Below are 19,433 nucleotides of genomic sequence, written 5' to 3'. Positions count from 1 at the left end.
TTTTTTTTAAGTTTTTTTTTTTAAGATTTTATTTATTTATGTGACAGAGAGACAGCCAGCGACAGAGGGAACACAGCAGGGGGAGTGGGAGAGGAAGAAGCAGGCTCCCAGCAGAGAAGCCTGATGTGGGGCTCGATCCCAGACCGCTGGGATCATGCCCTGAGCCGAAGGCAGACGCTTAACGACTGCGCCACCCAGGCACCCCTTTTTTAAAGTTTTTATTTATTTGAGAGAGAGAGTGAGAGGAAGAGAACATGAACGGGGGAGGGGCAGAGGTGGAGGGAGAAGCAGGCTCCCTGCTGAGCAGGGAGCCAGACTTGGGGCTCAGTCCCAGGACCCTGGGATCATGACCTGAGCTGAAGGCAGACGCTTAACCTACTGAGCCACCCAGGCGCCCCGTATTTTTTTTTTTTTTTTTTTTAGATTTAAAAAAAACATAGAGCTTGCACATGCAAGTGGTAGGGAGGGGCACAGGGAGAGGAGAAAGTAGACTCCCCGCTGAGCACCGACCGCACCAAGGGGATCCACCCAGGACTCTAGGATGAAGACCTGAGCTGAAGGCCTGACTGAGCCCCCAAGCAGCCCATATTCTTTTTTGCTCTTCAAAGTGGCTGACTTGCCTTGTTAGGGTGATTATCATATAAAAGGGCAGGGGTATCGATCACAGCAGTGAGAACAGGCTTCCAGACCCTGGGCCTAGGGTCCCCGTCTAGTGAGCTGGGAGCTCCCCACAGGACAGGTCCCAGGAGGTGCTGTAGGCGGGGCCTGCCTGCTGGGGTCCCTCCCAGTCAGCGTGCCCAGAGATAGGAGAAGACACAAAGCAAGTCCTTGTGGCAACTTCAGGTCCTCACCCCATGGAGATCAGCCTGTCACCAAAGGCCTGAGGCCATGAGACCGCTGTTCTGCCTGTGCTGCTGGTCACTGGGGCCACAGGGGCCCTGCAGCACAGGTGGGGAGCCGCAGCCATCAGGGCTGGAGCTTAGCCCTTGGTCGCCCTTGGCAACAGGTGAGCCCCTGCAGGTCAGTCTGGCTCCTGATCTGGCCACCGTGGGGCACTTTGATAGGTGGGTGAGTAGCACGCGGCCTCTGAACTAGCCGAGATGCTCAGAGCCCAGAGCCCCAGGCATGATGCAGACTTGGGCTTACAGAGACGGACCAAAACCAATGTGTTGGCACTGGGAGGAGGCCCAGATGAGGGAGGAATGTGCCCAGGGGATTGGAGAGGAGCAGGGCCCTGGGGGCAGCGGGGGCGGGGGGGGGGAGTTGCAGGGGAGGCTGGGCAGAGGCAAGGTGGATGGGAAGCAGGCGACAAGACAGATTACTACCCTGAAGGGAACAGACTCAAGTGGGCCCCAGGCGAGTTCCTCAGAGCTGACCCCTAGGGTGGGGCCCAGCAAGTCTGGCCTAGGGGGTTGGCATGAGTTCCTGGTCAGCCGGACAGACAGCATTGGGCTGTTCTCACCCAGCTCTCACCCTCCCGGGGTCCAGATAGGGCTGCTCATGCGGGGAGGCCCTTTCTGGAGAGGCACAGCTGCCGGAAAGGAGGTACCTGAGCAGAGGACCTGACCACTTCTTAAAGCAGTCTGTACATGTCTGGAGAAAAGCCGTATAAATAATTTTATACCGCACAAATAGTTTCCAATCAGGTGACTCGAAAGATACCAAAATGGGGCTCTTCCCTGTTACAAAGCTACGGAGAAAGTGTACCAACACTCATGGCTTCGAACAGGAGGCCAGACGGAGGCAGTGACCACGCTCAGCTGCTCCCAGCCTTGGCCCCCCCGTGACAGGCATCACCGGGCACTGTGCACACATAGGGTTCATGGTCACAGGGCCCATATCCTGACTGCTTGCCCTGTCGGGCCCGCTGGGGGGCAGTCAGCCTGCAAGAGGCCCCAGGGAGGGGCACAGGCTGCCACAGGCTAAGTGAAGCTACAGAGCCTTTCTTTGTATGAACATGTATTATCCTCAGAAAAAGTGTAGGGGCCACTTCCGGGGATGTGCAGGAGGCGTCCTCCAGGCTAGCTCCAGCCTGGGGGGATTCCTGTGCTGTGGGCAGGTCTTGAGGGCTGTGTCCTCCCCATCTTCTGGCCCGCCAGAAGATGAGCAAAGAGCTGGTCTGCATCAGGCTCCCCTTGGCTCCCTTCACTAACCAGGGCCCCGGTGACATGTGCCATGCCCTAAAGCCTCAGTTTCCCCTTCTGATGCACAGAGAGAGAGCCCTGCTTCCGTGTGTGGAGGATAGAGTATCCACTCATTAGACACATGACCTGGTGCCTTCTGGCTAAACCCAGTCACCTTGCTTCGCTGAGCAAAGGTTCTTTCTGGGCGCTCTGGAATGTTGTGGAGAGGCACTCTGTGTGATTGGTACAGCCTCTGGGCCTGGAGCCCCTCTGGGCAGATGGAAGCACCCACACAGCTCATAACAGGAGCTCCAGCAGGTGGGCAAGGAGGGCTTCCATGGTGCTGGCAGCCCCTGTCAGCCCACAACCAGTGAGGCCCAGGCCCTCTGCTTGGTGCCAGGCTCGCCGCCAGCAGGGGACTGTTCTGGGAGTTGCAGGTGACCCAGGAGGCAGCCACACTAACCAGCTCCCTCCCACCCCTGCCACTGCCGCCAGGACCCCATGCTTACCATTGACCATCCAGAGGCTGGGGGCCAGGCCCAGGGTTCCCCCGAGGCTGAGCTGAGCTCCTGGCTCTTGGAAAATTCACTGGGTAGGGGATGTGCTCAGTTATTTCTGACACTTGAGTGACGCCAACCCCAAGCAGCTTAGCAGGAAATGCAGAGACAAGTGAAGAGCAAAAGGCATGGGCTGGCGTGTGCTTTGCCCCAGAAGCAACCTGGGTCCCTGTCTTGGAGATCCGGCACCGAGCACGGGGCTGCCGCTCTTAGTGCCAGGGTGACGCGGAATCCCGTGGCGCTCCCCTGGAGTGGTTGCCGAGGCTAGATAAACGAGGCGTCTGTCCCGGGTGCGGAGCCCTCTGACCCGCGTCCTCATTCATCACAATAGCTCAGGGCCGGCAGAGCTCGGCTCACACCAGTCAGCGCCCTGGCGACTCACCAGGCCTGGGGGGGTGGGGGGCTTCCGCGGCGACGTTGACAAAGCACAGAAAGTTCATTTTTCATTGAGATGGAGCTCGCGATTTCCTTTGGCTGGCAGTTCTAGACAGGTGACCGGCCTCACGAAGGGGTGGCCACAAGTCTCAGCCTGCAGAAAGGAGGCAGGAAGCAGCAGCAGCACCCGGCCAGGCTGGCGAGCATGGCAGTGTGAGGTGGGGACTGCGCTGGGCGACCTCGGGCTCTGTGCCCTCCAGTCTCAGGCCTCGGAGCACCCCAACACCGGCCCGTGCCAGCCTGGTGCCACTGGCGTCTGCTATCAAGGGGGCACACAGAGCCTCTGAACTGTTACCGCAGTGTGGAGAACCCAGGGAATAGCTCCCTGGCTGGGCCACCCCTCTCTGGAGCCCCTTCTCCCCCAAAACGTACCAGGAGCCTTTGGGAGCTGACTGCTGTGCTGTCCCCGCAGGCTGACTCCAGTCCCCGCCCACTCCTCCTGGCTGGCTATGAGGACGGATCGGTGGCCCTGTGGGACGTCTCTGAGCGGAAGGTGTGCAGCCGCGTCGCCTGCCACACGGAGCCCGTCATGGGCTTTGACTTTGACTCCCAGAAGGCCAGGGGCGTCTCGGGCTCCGCGGAGAAGGCGCTGGCTGTCTGGAGCCTGGATGAGCAGCAGGCCCTGCAGGTCAGTGCGCCAGACCCGAGGTGTCATTTATCCTGCTTTGCACTAACAGTCTGATAGGCTGAAACAATATTTAGGCATGAAGAGGAGTTGTTGCAGATCCCTGGCTAATTAATCACTGCGAGGCGGGGTGCAGGCCAGCCTGTCCGCGGGGCCGGTGCAGGAAGAAGGGGGCGTGGGCGTTTGTGAACCGTTCACATGGTTTGGGTTTCTCTCAGACCTCGGGTTAACAGCAGTCACGTCTTGTCCATCTAGAGAAAAGGCATGTAGAGTCCAGGAATAGGCAAGTCCATTTGCAAAAACTCAGAGGAATTTGGTCAGTAAGGAACTGATTAATCAACGAAAACCAACCCAGTGTGGAGAAATCCACGGAGTCACGCCCCCAGGGCAGTCTGCAAGCCAACCCCAGGGAAGCGGTTCCTCTCTGCCCGCCACAACGGGAAGGGGTGTGAGGCCTTGGGGTGGAGCGGGGTGTTGCTCAAAACCTTCCCATCAGGTCTCAGTGGACTTTCCCTTCCCATGTGGCTCCTGGAGCACTTGGGGGCCAGGTCGGGGCCTGTGGCTGGCGGTCAGCATGCGGTGGCCCAGCCTTCACCCTCAGCCCTGTTTGGAACCTGGGTGGGGAGAGTTGGGGGGCGGGGAGCCTCCTGTCCAGGCCTCACACTCGTGCAGATCCCAGGGGGCTGCAGGTCACAGGGCGTGAGATGTACGATGCCTCTTGGCCCCCAGAGGGCGGCCTGGGTGTCTTGGGGTGGCCAAGGAGTCCCCATTTGCCAGGAAGCCTCGGAAGGCTGAGACTTGGCCACTTGACAGCTAGTGGAAGCTGCGTGGAAGGGCAGCGCGGTAGAGCCGGGTCTGGTGCGGGAGCAGGGCCCGGGGTGGGAAATGTGTGGCCCTCAGAGAGGCTGCCGGCAGAAGCAGCAGCAGGCTCGGTGCCTGGCCTCACCTCACTCATCACTGGAGTGCTGGAGCACAGGACTGCCTGCCCTCCTCCACGGGAGCTGTGGTGAAGAAGGCATCTCCCCGGGGTGCCTGGGTGGCGCAGTCATTAAGCGTCTGCCTTCGGCTCAGGGCGTGATCCCGGCGTTCTGGGATCGAGTCCCACGTCAGGCTCCTCTGCTAGGAGCCCGCTTCTTCCTCTCCCACTCCCCCTGCTTGTGTTCCCTCTCTCGCTGGATGTCTCTCTCTCGCTGGCTGTCTCTCTCTCTCAAATAAATAAATAAAATCTTAAAAAAAAAAAATAGAAGAAGAAGAAGGCATCTCCCCTCGCCAGGTGGTAAAGCCTTGCCTACTAGCCTGGCAAGCCTGCCTCACCTCACATTTGCCCAGCCTGGACCCTCACAGACAGAGGAAGAAGCCCTGGGCAGCCGCCACCAAGCCTCTAAGGCACGGGGTTGGAGAGGGCAGGGGCGGGCCCCCAGAGAAAATCAGGGCATACTGCAGTGCCTAGCAGGCGTCACGCGTCCTGGGTGTCAGCCGGGGGTGGGGCATCGCCACCCAGTCATCCCGAAAGAGGGACAGAGCGAGGACAGCTGGGGCAGGGGTTTCACGTGGTGGGTGACGAGTCCTGGGGAAGACAGAGGCTGAGAAAGGAGCCAGGCAGCAGGGTGCTGGAGGGAACATCGAGGCCCAGAGACGGACACAGCTCAGGCAGAGGGAGACCTGGGAAGGGCCCTTTTATGCTGAAGCTGGAGCTAGACCCGGCATCCTAAAAAGAATGGTCCTGTCTGAGAACAAAGGTGAAAACCAGAACAAGTGGCCAGCAGCAGCAGGGACGGAGCCGTCTACTGTCCTGGTGCGAGGCTGCCTGGTGTCTCTCCAGGTGCGATCTGAACAGGAATCTGAGGGTGGGGGGCAGCCAGCCAGAGCCCAGCAAGAGAGGGAAAGGGGTGGGTCACATGTGACACTTGGGGACAGGGTACACATTTATGCTTCCTTAGCATTGCCCCCCCCAGCAGATCAGCTTGTGCGAGTGCACGGCTGACGTACAGTAAAGCCAACTACCCACCCGTCCTTCTTTCTGTTGTCTTAGAGAGCCCATGGAGGCCCCAGGGGAAGGGGGTTTAGACAGGCCTCCAAATGCGGCCAGGCCTGGCTGTGGCGGGGCGGAGTTCTCATGCCTCTGTCCCAGCGGAAGGGTCCCCAGGCCTTGGAATGGTGGACCTGGGTGGGGATGGGAGTGAATGTTGTCATGATGGCTGTCATCTTTAAGACGGGCAGAGCCAGTCTGGTGCTGGGTCTTCATGTCCTCAGCAGAGGAGGGCACCTCACTGGCTGTCGAGCCCAGCCAGGTGGGCCTTGCAGTTCTCTCTTACACCCCCTCCTTCCTGCACCTCGAGCCTGGTGGGGACCGGGCAGGGCTCCACCTTCCCACTGTGGGGTCCAGTGTTCCATCCTGCTGTGGCTTGAATGTCATCGGCCTGACCTTGCGAAAAGCTGAAGACTCAGGTGGCTTCCCTGAGAACCCCACCCTGGACTGCAGTACCCCCAGGACCCCTGGAAGGGTCCCCTCCTGCCGACCTGGCCCAGATTTGCCTGGTCTCTGCTGGCTTGTTGGGGAAACAGCTGCTGGAACTTAAACTTAAATTTATGGGGCACGTTCCAGTCCAGAAATGAACTTTTACTGCACTGATGAACTGAAAAGTTGAAGCACAGAGGATTATTAATGAATTTGAAAGTTAAAGCAGAAGGGGAGCCCGGCACTGCGGAGTGGACGCGGTGGTTACATGACGGTGCTACACCGGGCTCGGGGGCCCGCTCGGCCATGCACATCAAAGCGGGAGGTCAGTGCTCCTCCCGCTGAGCACGGCCACTGAGAACGGCTGCCTCGCCAGGAGACGACTGCGCCTCCGGTTCAGAGTTGGCCCCAGAGGCCCTGGAGATTTTCAGGTTGTGACGCAAGGCCTCTGAGGAGGAAGCGTCAGGGGCCGGCACCCACAGGCATCCACAGGGATCATTGCCCCGAGGCCCTCAGTGCACCGTGCTGGCCCACCGATGCGGTTGCCCGCCCCGGCCCTCGAGCCACGTGGGCACAGATGTGCCTCACCTCTCAGCCTGCTGCTGGAGTCTCTAATGAGCCCAAATCAATCTCTCCCGGGCGGGCGCTGGGAGCAGAGACGCAGATGAGGTTTCCCGCAGCAGAGCGTGGGTAATGGGAACCAGATGCCGGCCGCGCCGTGTGCACATTCCTGGCACCTGAGGTCATGTGCTGGGAGAGCCACTAGTGGCCAGGGATCCCTCCCAGAGGGTCCTCATCCAGGATGGGTGTGTCCAGGGGCATGGCAGTGACCGGGAGCCTTCGGCCACCCTCATCAGGACACCGTGGCCTTGGGGGCACATGGCGGTGCTGGGCCACTCGCTTGCCTTCCAGAGGTGGCTTTCCCTCCAGCCTCCAGGGGATTGGGCCTTGGCTGTCGTCAGACACAGGTGGTGTGCAGACCTGCTCCTTCCTCCCACACTTGGGCAGGGCCCATGGCCTTGAAGCAGGGGCTGATTTACGGCCAGCAGTATTTTTAGGCCTTTAAGTAATATCGAGGCCGCCCACCCCAGCCAGCCTGGGCTGGGAATCGGACCAACCACGCTTCCCCGAGTTGCGCCCACGGCTGGTTGGCCAGGCGTCCCCTTGTCCCTCTGTGTGTCTGTTGCCTTCTCTCTCCCAGGCCCCGCCCTCAAAAGTGTCAATAGCAGGACCTGTGGGACAGGTAGGAAGGAGACTACAGGGCCCTGAGACCAAGCAAATTGTGGACACAACTCAATCCCCCATGTGCACCTCAGGAACACAGCAGAACAAGCAAGGCTCTGGCTGCCATGACCATGAACAGACCCTGATGGACCCTCCTCGTCCTCCTTGGGAATACAAGCCCGGGACAGGGGCTGGCCTCTTTTGATTTAGGTCCCCATCAAAGCTGCTGCTGCTGCTGTCTTCATTCCTGCCACGGAAGTCCGCTTTGTGCCTTTGCTTCGGGACCAGATTCACTTCTGCCCCGTGGGCAGCGCTGGGCATACCAGCCCCTCCCAGGTGGCAACACTGGCGTGGAAGGCGTTCTCTGCCCTGGACCCAGCTTCCAGTGCATGAGGACCACGGTTCAGGGGCCTCTATGGAAGTTCAGATTCCTCTTCCATTTGCCTTGGGTTCTCGGTGATCATCAGCAGAGAGCAGACTTGAAAGCAGCCCTTTTCTCCCTGGAAAATACTTCCCCTGTTAACAAATTCACATAAAGATGGAATATGAAGGAGGCGACCCTGCAGCAGGGCCCCACATGGGTTCCAGGGTGTCCATGGCTCTGAGCCCAGGGGTCCCCTGGCTACCCCTGGCTTGAGGCAAAGTCCACGGAAGAGAACAGGATGAGGGCCGGTGATGGTCACACGCGAGCACACGTGGGATTTGCCTTCTCACACATGCGCAGTGACCTCAGCTCCCACAGTCCTTCTCCAGCATGTGCCACTTGGAGGCCTGGGCATCATGGTCCACTAATTGGTGGAGCCAGGCACTGGCCAGAGCCCTGCAAGAGTAGGAGGAGGTCCCTGACCGTGAGATGCAGGGTGGGCGTGGAGGTGCCTGGATGGTCCAGGAACCCAGGCCACGCTTCGTGGAGGCAGGGGCTGTAGTGAGCCTCCCGCGAGTGCTGCAGGTTGGACAGCGTGCGAGTTTGCTGCCAGGTTTTGGCAGGTTCTCATCATACCAGATCCTCCTTCTACTCCTAGTGGGGAAAAAATCTGAATCGTGAATAGGCGTTGTGCTGTCAGACTCATGGCTTTTCTTCTCAGATCAGTTAATTTAATGAATTGCATTATTTGGCTTTTATGATACTGAAACAACTATTTAGTCTTAAAATAACCTGTGACAGAGCATGTCCATTTCTGTGTGGTGGGGCCCAGTCGGAGTTGTTGGGGCCATCAGTCTGTCTCTCGGTAAACTAAGCTGCACCCCCTCCCCTGTCACCCCTCTCTGTTTATGGTTTCAGGAGCCCCAGAATCGAGGCAGGCATCCCCTCCTCTCCTGATCTCTGGATAAGCTGGCAGGGGTCTGTTTGGTGAGTGGCCATGGGTCGCTCTTTCCCATGGGGGCAGGTGTTTTCTCTGCAAGGAAGGCTTGATTTTCTTTTTGGACTGATTTAGGTTTCTTGATTTTTTTTGTTAAGTTGCCTTTTTCTAAGAATTTGTCTCTGGGCATAAAAGCTTTCGAGGTATTTTCATACTACCCTTTTTTTTAGTTGTTTGAAATGATTGCATAGACTCTGCTGTATTTATAAAACTTTCCCATTTTTATCCCTAATCAGTCTTATCTCTGTTGATCTTTAAAAATCTTTTTCTATCATTAAGAGTCTCTTATGGTTTGAAAGAAGAAAAAGAAAAGAAAGAAAAAAAATCCTTTTCTGTTTCATCATTTTTGCTCTGATCTTTCCCTTCCTTCCTCCCGTGTTCTCTGGGCTTGGTCTGTGGCTCTGACTTGAACTGCATTTGAAGTCCGCTTTTTCTCTGCCGACCGACCCCCGGCGGCAGCGGCAGCCTGTGTGCAGCCCTCTAGCTGCATCCCACGTTGGGAGATGTCACCATCTTCATGGGGGGGGGGGGTGGAACCCAATTTTTGTTTGTTCTCTGACTGCTGGGCTGATCAGAGTGTTTTTATGTTTCCAAATGTTTGGCTTTTGTTTCCTCCCCAGTTTTTTTTTTTTTTTTTTTTTCTGAATTTTTAACTCAATGCCGGTGTGGTCGGAGAATAAGGTCTGCATGATATCAGCTCTTTGAAATGTGGAGGCCAGTCCAGTTGACATAAGTATTCCACATGTGTGTGGGAAGGAAGTGCTTCTCGTTGCTGGGTGCATGGCCGTACCTGCACGTGCTCTGGCAGCCGTGGGGGCCGTGCAGCCCCGACATTGTGCGTGTGACTGGGCGCCTCCGGAAGGGGCAGGGAGTCCCCGGCACCGAGGCACATCTTGGCAACTTCTCCTGCAGCCGGTGTGTTCTTGCTTCTGCATTTTGAAGCTGGCTCAGGGACATACCGGTTTAGAATGGCCATCTTCCTGGGGAATTGAACCTTTATACTTTAGCGACTCTCATTATCTCTAAGAGCCTATTTTGCCAACTATTCATATGGTTCATGCCAGATTTCTTCTGATTATACTACTTCTTTTTATAGTTTTTTTTTTCTAAGTGTTTTGCCGTCCACTTGTCTTCAGATGTTGGTGTGTCTCTCACAGAGCTGGTTTTGCACGCAGAGTGCATCTCATCGCTGCTCTTTCGTACCATAAATACTGCTCAGGCATTCTAACTCCTCAGGCACTCCTTCCAGAAGCCGAGGAGGCCGCCCATGAGGGCACGTTTAGTGGGGGTCTCTGCATGTGTGAATCTGCACGTTGATGGTGCCCACAGTTCTAGGTGCTTCTCTGGGTTTGCCCTGGCCCTTCCCCTGGGCTGTGGGGGAGCCAGCCCCCAGCCGACTCACTAGCCTTGGTGGGTCTGTCCCACAGATTCTGATTTCTGTGTCTTCATTTTTATTCAGTTCAAAATACTGTCTATTTTCCCTTATGATTTCTTCTTTGATCCAGTTGTTCCTTAGAAGTAAATTATTTAATTTCCAAATATTTGTCGATTTTGTAGCTATCTTTAATCTAGCTTAATTCTGCTGTCAGTAGAGGCATCTGCACAATGTCAGCATTTAGATATTTATTGAGGCTTGTGTTTGGCCCAGCATATGCTGTTACATCTTGGTGAACGCTTGTGTTACGCAGTTGTTGGGCGGGGTGTTCCGTCAGCACGACCTTCGTCAGGGTGGTTGGTAGCGTTCACGTCTTCAATATCCCTACTGATCTTTTCATCCAGTTTTTTGCCAGGTACCGAGAGGTCTTTGAGTCTTTGAGTGTCGTCGTGAATGTGCCTATTTCCCCCTTTCTGTCTGTTCTGCTTCGTGAATTTTGAAGCACTGTGATTACGTGCATTTAAGATGGTTACCACATCCTGCTGAATGGTCATCATGAAATATCCTTCTATAGCTCTTGTCACATCTTTTTTTGTTTAGTTGTAGTAATTTAATATTTTTAAAATCGAAGTGTAGTTGACACACAATGAATGTTACGTTAGTTTCGGGTGTAACACATCCTTTGTCTTGGGGTCGGCTTGGTCTGACGCTAATACAGCAGCACCAGCTTTCTCAGGTTTCCTCTTTTCGAGGCATGTCTCCCTTATTTTCAACCTATGTCCATCTCTTTTATTTAAAAAGCATCTTTGGGGCTCCTGGGTGGCGCAGTCGTTAAGCGTCTGCCTTCGGCTCAGGGTGTGATCCCAGTGTCCCGGGATCGAGCCCCACATCAGGCTTCTCTGCTGGGAGCCTGCTTCTTCCTCTCCCACTCCCCCTGCTTGTGTTCCCTGTCTCTCTGGCTGTCTCTCTATGTCAAATAAATAAATAAAATCTTTAAAAATAAATAAATAAAAATAAAAATAAATAAAAAGCATCTTTGGCAGTCTTGCTTTTTTTAATCCTTTCTGACAATCTTTGCCTTCTAATTGGAGCACTTTTTGCATGTAATGTAATTATTGGTCTGCCATCTTGATACTGGTTTTCCACTTGTCACTTCTGTTTTTGACCCTGTTTTACTCCTTTCCTGCCTTCTTGTGTGTTAATCAAATATTCATTTTTTAGTTTTCCATTTTATTTCCTCTCTTGGTTTCTTTGATATAGCTCTTATCATTTCTTCCGAGTGGCTACTTGCAGGCTCACGGTACACATCATCAACGTACCTAACCCAGCCCTACTCAGTCAGTGTCGCCATACCGCATGTGTCATGACCCCATGCTAGAAAGATTCCATTTACCACCCGCCCACCCTTTCTCCTGCCGCTGTTTTACATTTGACTTCTACACACCTTATAAACTTTACAGTGTTATTGGTTTTGCCTTAAATTATCAGTTACTAAACCTGAGATCAAGACCTGAGCTGAAATCGAGAATGAGACACTTAACTGACTGAACCGCCCAGGCACCCCCGGATTTTTTTTTTTTTTTATAAATAAGGAATAGTACTATAAATGTGTTTTCTCTTCTTTAAGATTTTATTAATCTTTTCTTTTCTCTAGCTTATTGTAAGAATATGTGGTATATATTACATGTAGCATACAAAATACGTGTTAACCCTTCATGCTATCAGTAAGGCTTCCGGTCAACCGTAGGCTATTGGTAGTTTTGGGGGAGTCAGAAGTGATAAATGGATTTTCAACTGCGTGGGGGGGGGGCGCCTGGGTGGCGCAGTTGTTAAGCGTCTGCCTTCGGCTCAGGGCGTGATCCCAGCGTTCTGGGATCGAGCCCCATATCAGGCCACTCCGCTGGGAGCCTGCTTCTTCCTCTCCCACTCCTCCTGCTTGTGTTCCCTCTCTCGTTGGCTGTCTCTCTCTCTCTGTCAAATAAATAAATAAAATCTTCAAAAAACAAACAAACAAACAAAATCAACTGTGTGGGGAGTCAGCACCCCTAACCTGCATGTTGTTCAAGGGTCAACTGGAGTTTATATTTACCCATCTGTTACCATTTCTGATGCTCTTCCCGTAGGTCTGAGTTTCTGTCTGGTTTTATTTCCCTTTATCTGGGAGAATACCCTTTAGCATTTCTTGAAATGTAGTTCTTCTGGCAAAAGATTCTCTAGCTTCTGTTTGTGAATAATGTCTATCTCACCCTCTTTTTAAAAAAGAATTCTGCCTACCGAATCTAGGGATGATGGTTTTGTTTTCCTTCACTCACTGTAAAGGTGTCGTTCCATTGTCATCTGACGTCCATAGTTTCTAATAAGAATTCGTTGTATCTTATCGTTATTATCGGACACAACATGTGTCTCACTCTATGGTGGCTTTCAAGGTTGTGTTCATCTGTGGTTTTCAGTATCTGACTCTCTTGGAACTTCCATAAGTTAGACAATTGGATGTCATTCCATACTCTCTGAGGCTCTGTTCAGTTTTCTTCAATCATATTCCTCTCTCTGTTCTTCAGATTGAATAATGTCTGTTGATATGTCCTCTAGTTTACTGACTTTTTTAAATGATTTACAGTCTGCCTATCCTACAAGTTTTTCACTTCAGTTACTGAGCTGCTCAGTTCTACGTTTTCAATTGTTCTTTTTTTTTTTAAGACTTTATTTATTTATTTATTTATTTATTTATTTATTTGAGAGAGAGAGAGAGAACACGAGCAGGGTGAGGGGCAGAAGGAGAAGCTGGCTCCCCTCTGAGCAGGGAGCCCAATACAGGGCTCCATTCCAGGACCCCGGGATCAGATGCTTAACCTACTGAGCCACCCAGGCGCCCCTCTTCTTCTTTTTTTTTTTTTTTAAGATTTTATTTATTTATTTGACAGAGATAGAGACAGCCCGTGAGAGAGGGAACACAAGCAGGGGGAGTGGGAGAGGAAGAAGCAGGCTCATAGCGGAGGAGCCTGACGTGGGGCTCGATCCCATAACGCCAGGATCACGCCCTGAGCCGAAGGCAGACGCTTAACCGCTGTGCCACCCAGGCGTCCCGCCCCTCTTTTTTTTTTTTTAAATAAAAGACTTTTTTTTGTTTTTTAGAACAGTTTTAGGTTCACAGCAAAATTGAGAGGAAAGTACAGGCATACCCCACACTCCCCTTGCCCTTCACCCCCACGCATGCACAGCCTCCCCCGTTATCGAGAGCCCACCGGAGCGGGACAACAGGCTGATCTCACTGACACATTATCACCCGGAGTCTGCGGCTCGCAGTACGTTCACTCTTGGTGGTGTGCCTTCTGTGGGTTTGGACGAATGTATAATGACATGTATCCACCATTATGGTATCACACACAGTGTTTTCACTGCCCTAAAAATCCTCTGTGCTCTGCACAGTCATTCCTCCTCCCGCACTGACCCTTGACAACCACTCATTGTTTTGCTGTCTCTATGGTTTGGTTTTGCCTTTTCCAGAACGTCGTATGGCTGGAATCATACAGTATGTAGCCTTTTCAGATTGGCTTCTTTTAGTGAGTAATATGCATTTAAGGTTCCTCTGTGTCTTTTATAGTCTGATGGCTCATTTCTTTTTAGCACCGAATAATAGTCCAGTGTCTGGATGCAACACAGTTTATTTGTCCCTTCACGTATTAAAGGACACCTTGGTTGCTTCCAGGTTTGGCAGTTACGAGTAAAGCTGCTGTAAACACTGATGTACAGAATTTGGGGGGGGGGGCAGAGGGAGAGGGAGAAGAGAGAATCCCAGGCAGGCTCCACACCCAGCACAGAGACTGACATGGGGCTCGATCTCGTGACCCTGAGATCATGACCTGAAAGCGAGGGTCGGGTGCTTAACTGACTGAGCCATCCAGGCACCCCACAGTTTTTTGTATGGATATACATTTTCAGCTCCTTTGGGTAAATACCAAAGCCCGCAATTTCTAGATCACGTGGTGAGAGAATGTTTAGTTTTGTCAGGATACCACCACGCTGTCTTCCAAAGTGGCTGTAGTGCATTCCCGCCCCAGTGAGCGAGAGTTCCTGTGACTCCACAGCCTCGCCAGCATTTGGTGTTGTCAGTGTTCTGGACTTTGGTCGTTCCAACAAGAGTATAATGGGTATCTGGTGTTTTCTTTATAATTATTATTGAAGTATAGTTGACATACAGTGTTATCTTAGGTTATTGTTCTAATTTGCATTTCCCTGATAACATATGACAGAAGCACTTTTCATGTGCTTACCTGCCATGTGTTGATCTGTGGTGAAGTGTGTGTTAGTCTTTTGCCCATTTTCCAATCAGGTTGTTTGTTTTCTTATTGTTGAGTTTTAAGAGTTCTTTGCACATTTTGGTTAATAGTCCTTTACCAGATGCAAATATTTTCTCCTGTTTTGTTGCCTGTCTTTTCATTCTCTCACCAGTGTCTTTCACAGAGAAGAAAATTTTAATTTTAGTGAAGCTTAGCTTATCAATTCTTTCTTTCATGGATCGTGCCTTTGATATTGTGTCTAAAATGTCATTGCTGGGCGTCTGAGTGGCTCAGTCAGTTAAGCATCTGCCTTCAGCTCAGGTCATGATCCCGGGGTCCTGGGATCGAGTCCTGCATCAGGCTCCCTGCTCAGCGGGGAGTCTGCTTCTCCCTCTGCCCCTCCCACTGCTCCTGGTTGCACATGCACTCTCTCTGTCTCACAAAAATAATAAAATCTTTTTAAAAAATTAAAATAAAATATCATTGCCAAGCCCAAAGTCATCTAGGGTTTTGTCTTATGTTATCTTTTATGATTTTTATAGTGTTGTGTTTTATATTCAGGTCTGTGATTCATTTTGAGTTATTTTTTGCAAATTAGAGGTGTGAGGTCTTTGTCAAGAATCATATTTTTGCACGGATGTCCAGTTTTTCCAGCACTGCTTGTTAAAAGAGTATCTTTTCCTTCATTATGTTTCCTTTGCTCCTTTATCAAAGATGAGTTGATTCTATTTATGTGGGTCTATTTCTGGGCTCTGTATGCTGTTTCTTTGATCTGTCTCTTCTTTCATCAATACCACACTGTCTCGACCACTGTAGCTTTCTAGTAAGTCCTGAAGTCAGGTAGCGTCAGGCCTCTGACTTTGTTCTTCTCCTTTAACATAATACGTTGGCTGTTCTGGGTTCGTTCTTTTTTTATAATCTCCATTTTTCTGCTAATAATTCCTGTCTGTTCACGCATCAGGGAAATTGTTCTTTATAATTATTTGAATGCATTTTCTTTCATTTTTTTGGAACGTACTTAAGTAGCTGCTTTAAAGTTTTTGTCTGATATGTTCAACACCTGTGCCGTTCTGGGCCAGTTTCTATTTACTGCTTTTTTTCCAGTGGACTATGGGTCATATATTCCTGCTTCTTTGCATGTCTAATAATTTCTTTGTTTGTGTGCTCAACGTTGTAAATGATACGTGATGGAGACTCAGAATTCTAATCTTTTGCTCTGAAGAATATTTACTTCTGTCCTTGCAGAGAGTTCGCTTACTGGCTGTTCACCTTGAACTTGTGGGGGCTTGGCTTTACGCTCTGTCAGGGCAGATACGTGGGAAGCCCAGGGTCCTTCCCAGGCTCCTCTAATGTGGCAGCACTCCCCTTCTGCACTCTGCCTCGCCTTCAGACCGTGTAGAGCTCTGTCTCTAGCATTGTTACAGTAGGTCCAGGGTAGGCCCTACCCGATTATTCCTGAAGCAAGACCATTGTAGCATCTCAGCTGGTGTTGGGTTGCCAGGCCTTATTTGCGCTTGGGCCGGCTGGACCCAAGATCACAGTTGATCTCCTGTATCTGTTCCATTTAACTTTGCTACAGTCACAGTCCAGTAAACCTCATGTGGTGTCGTGAGCATGCACAGCCCAGCCCTCCCACAAGGACTGATGGGGAACCCAGATGCGACTGCAGGCCAGTTGCCTCCATGCTGCTGGCTCACCCCACAGATTAGCTGCTCCAGCTGCCCCCACGCTCTGATCTCTGCCTCCTCAGCTTCATGTGGCCTCTGCGCACCACCTAGGTTTCGTGGCTGGGACACTTCCCCGGGCAGATTGCTGCCAGAGCGTTTGGGAGGCTCTTCTCATCAGCTGCCCCTCCCCACCTGTTGTCCACTGCCTGCCTGGACACGGTTGCTAGCTATTTTTTGTCCAGTCTGATGGTTGGTTTATAGCATGAGGACTGGTCTGGTACCAGTTACTCCATCATAGCCGCATTCCTGTTGTTCTCACTTCATGAATGATACGCCCGTTTATCTCTAGAACAGCCAGCCATAGCTCTTCATTGCGAATTGTACCCTTTATCATTGGTAAGTATGGTACGTAGTCTGTCTTCGTGCCTTTTCCTCTGAATTCAATGTTTCCTATTACTGACACTGGACCCCTGTTTCTCTTGTCTGCACTCTCCTGGTATATCTGCTAATCACCCTTTCGGTGTCTCTCTTACACATAGCACAGATTTGGATTTAACTTTGGAATCTAATTATAAATCTGTTGAGTATATTTTTGTGGAGAAATACAAGGGCAAATACTAGGAAAACATGGCACCTCGTGTCAGGGATGGGGAAGGAAGTAATGTTGTTTTTGTCATTACTTACAGTGGATTGTCAGATAATCTCTCAAGTATGAGGTTGACGATTTTATCTTAGCCCCAAGTGACAAAAGATGAACAAATCAGTGAATTTAACAAATATCCCATCCCTCACTATCCTCCCATATTTCGGTTAGTTACATAACCGGTTCTATAGCCGTAATCCGTGTATTGTTTTAGATCTAATCCTACTGGTAAGTAGATTACTTGCTTTCTGCCAGATCATCTGCTAAAGTTCTCTGGTTATCTCTTATGAGACTGGAGTTAATCTTCCAGTCCTTCAAGAAGAGCTTATGGGAGCATATTCTTTAAGTTCTTACATGTTCAAAAATGCTTGTCTCTTGTTTTTATACTTGAACAGCAGTTTGGCTGAATATAAAATTCTTGGCCCATGCCTGCCTTCGCAGCTTCCACTGTCTGCTGGCACAGAGGTGGCCGTGGAACATTTTGAGGACGGCCTAACCTTACCTCACAATCGACATGATCTTATTTGCCTGAGTACCAAAAGGACTTTTTTAGCTGTTAAGTCCAGTGATCTTCCTAAGGCGTATCTTAACATTGACCGTCCTAGAGCCTGTCTTTGGATCTGGATCATAAGGCTTCAATTTTTCTAGAAATTAAAAGTGATTTTCTAAATCACTGAATGTTAGAGCACCTCTGCCTGTCTTCCATGTCTGCTGTTTTCTCTCCAGTCCGTTGTAACTCTTTGTTTCCCTTTCACTTTGCTCACTTTGTATCATTCCTGTTCTGTCTTATTCCAGGCTCCTTCTGCCATTTCCCATTCCCTCCATTTCTCTGAGGTCTTCCTTCCTCTTCTTTTCTGTGCTCTGTCAGTTCAGCTTTCCTCCTCTGTGTTTTGCTGCTTCGGGTTCTTGTTTTATAGAGGTAACTGCTTCCTGAGGTTTGGGTTTATTAAATTATGGCCAAAAAAAAATCCTTGGTGACAATTTCTGTTTGCTTCCAAGGGATGTTGCCATTTGTTTTTCCATGTTTCTTTCTTCCTTTTCCCTTGTGTTATCTTTGTAGAGATGAGTGATTCTTAACCAGGACCACCATGGCCCCATTAGGAAGTGAATTAGGAGAAAAGGGTGTGCTGGTAAGGGACAGCAAAGGCAACCTCAGGGCAATGGGGGCTCATGGTGCATGGGGCTAGGCCAAACACAAGGTCAGTAGAAGGAAGTGGCTACTGTGTATTGTCACAATGATGGCAAAGTGCCTTTGTCATTTAGTGCATGGGGACAGAGATGCCAGATTGCAACGCATGAGACAGTGCCGTGTAACCATAAATAGCTGTGACCACAAAGGCAGCTCCGATTCCCTACCTGCTGCAGGAGGCACGTGTCGGTGAGGGTCATCACCCAGCACTGACTGTGGGAGCACTCAGCCTCCAGAGAGAGGTTGGCTCCCAGTGTCTCCATGCAGATAGAAGACGCCTGTGCAACTCCTTGTTTAGTTTTGCCTGCCCTCCTCTGAGAACCAAGCTAGGGACTAAGGTTTCAGCCATGGCCAGTGTGGCAGGTCTGCAGGTGCTCCTGCACCCACTCCCCCCCGTGGCCCTTCAACCCTTTTGCCGCATCTCTCATCTTCCTCATGCTGTGGACGGGCGTGAGGTTTCCCCAGGAGAGAAACATGCAGACTTTATGCTGCTATCAAGCTGGAGATGCATCTTGCTGGGATGCTAGAGTGCAGTGTGTTTCCGTGGTGAGGGGCCCCAGGACCTGGCCCACTGAGGTCTTTCCTGAGGGCCTGATAGGTAGAGAAACAGCAGCCCCTGTGTTCCTCCCAGACCTTGTGTAGGGGAGCAGCTCTGCGGGACCACAGGGGCTCTCTGAGGGAAGGGCCTGAAGTCTTCTGTCATAAGTCAAGGGCTCAGTCAAGGGCAGCGGTCAGGCTGCTCCCCTCAGCAGGTCTGTGCCTGGCTCCTGGGAGGTAGGGAGTAAGTTTGTAGGAGCATATGGCCATCTTGGCAGCCTACATTTCCCTCCTTGTTCTGGCTGCCAGACTAGGGCTGTCCATGGGTGGGCGCCCCTGGGACAGGTCTAAGAAGCCATTTCATGGTTCTCTTGATCTTACAGGTGTGCAGAACTCACGAACTCACCAATCCTGGGATTGCTGATGTCAAGATCAGGCCAGACCGCAAGATCCTGGCCACTGCGGGCTGGGACCATCGTGTCCGTGTGTTTCACTGGCGGACGATGAAGCCACTGGCTGTGCTGTCCTTCCACAGTGCCACTGTCCACTGTGTCGCCTTTGCCACCGATGGCTTGCTGGCCGCAGGGTCTGGTGATCAGCGCATCAGCATCTGGTCGCTCTACCCGGTCCGCAGTGACGCGTCCACTCCCTTGTTGGGACACGCTGAGGGCGGGGAGGTGGGCGCCCATGCTTTGGCCTGATCCAGGCATGTGGAAACCGTGCATCGGGACTCCCCCCCGCCCCCAGCCAGCCAGTCACAGTTCTCCTCTTCCAGTTACAAGAGGTGCTTGGTCCATGGTCTTCATTTTCTGCACAAGGCGTGTGTTTCCTTTTGTGGAATACAGCATCTGTACGACAGTGACTCTGCAGTTTACCAAGAGTAACTGGGCAGGCGCCTGGGCAACTGTGGCCCAGGCGAGAGGCCAGCCCGGGGCTGCTTTACAATAAACCTCTAGATGCAA

The 19,433-nt window shown here is 51.7% G+C and overlaps 1 protein-coding gene across 6 annotated transcripts in view; it reads left to right on the top strand.

Annotated features, from left to right (window-relative positions):
* The window catches only part of GNB1L (G protein subunit beta 1 like), a 60,006-nt gene extending 40,573 nt beyond the window's left edge, over nt 1–19,433 (top strand). For all 6 annotated transcript variants that reach the window (XM_057305839.1, XM_026486320.4, XM_048221578.2 and 3 more), the window contains 2 exons: nt 3,528–3,743; nt 18,855–19,433. In XM_057305839.1, coding sequence (XP_057161822.1) covers nt 3,528–3,743; nt 18,855–19,172 — 534 coding nt within the window. In that variant the 3' untranslated portion in view covers nt 19,173–19,433. The remainder of the gene's footprint in view (nt 1–3,527; nt 3,744–18,854) is intronic.

Source organism: Ursus arctos, unplaced genomic scaffold (genome assembly GCF_023065955.2).
Source record: "Ursus arctos isolate Adak ecotype North America unplaced genomic scaffold, UrsArc2.0 scaffold_34, whole genome shotgun sequence".
NCBI classification, from domain to species: Eukaryota; Metazoa; Chordata; class Mammalia; order Carnivora; family Ursidae; genus Ursus; species Ursus arctos.
Note: the sequence above shows the minus strand (reverse complement) of the source record. Positions and strands in the feature narration are given on the sequence as shown.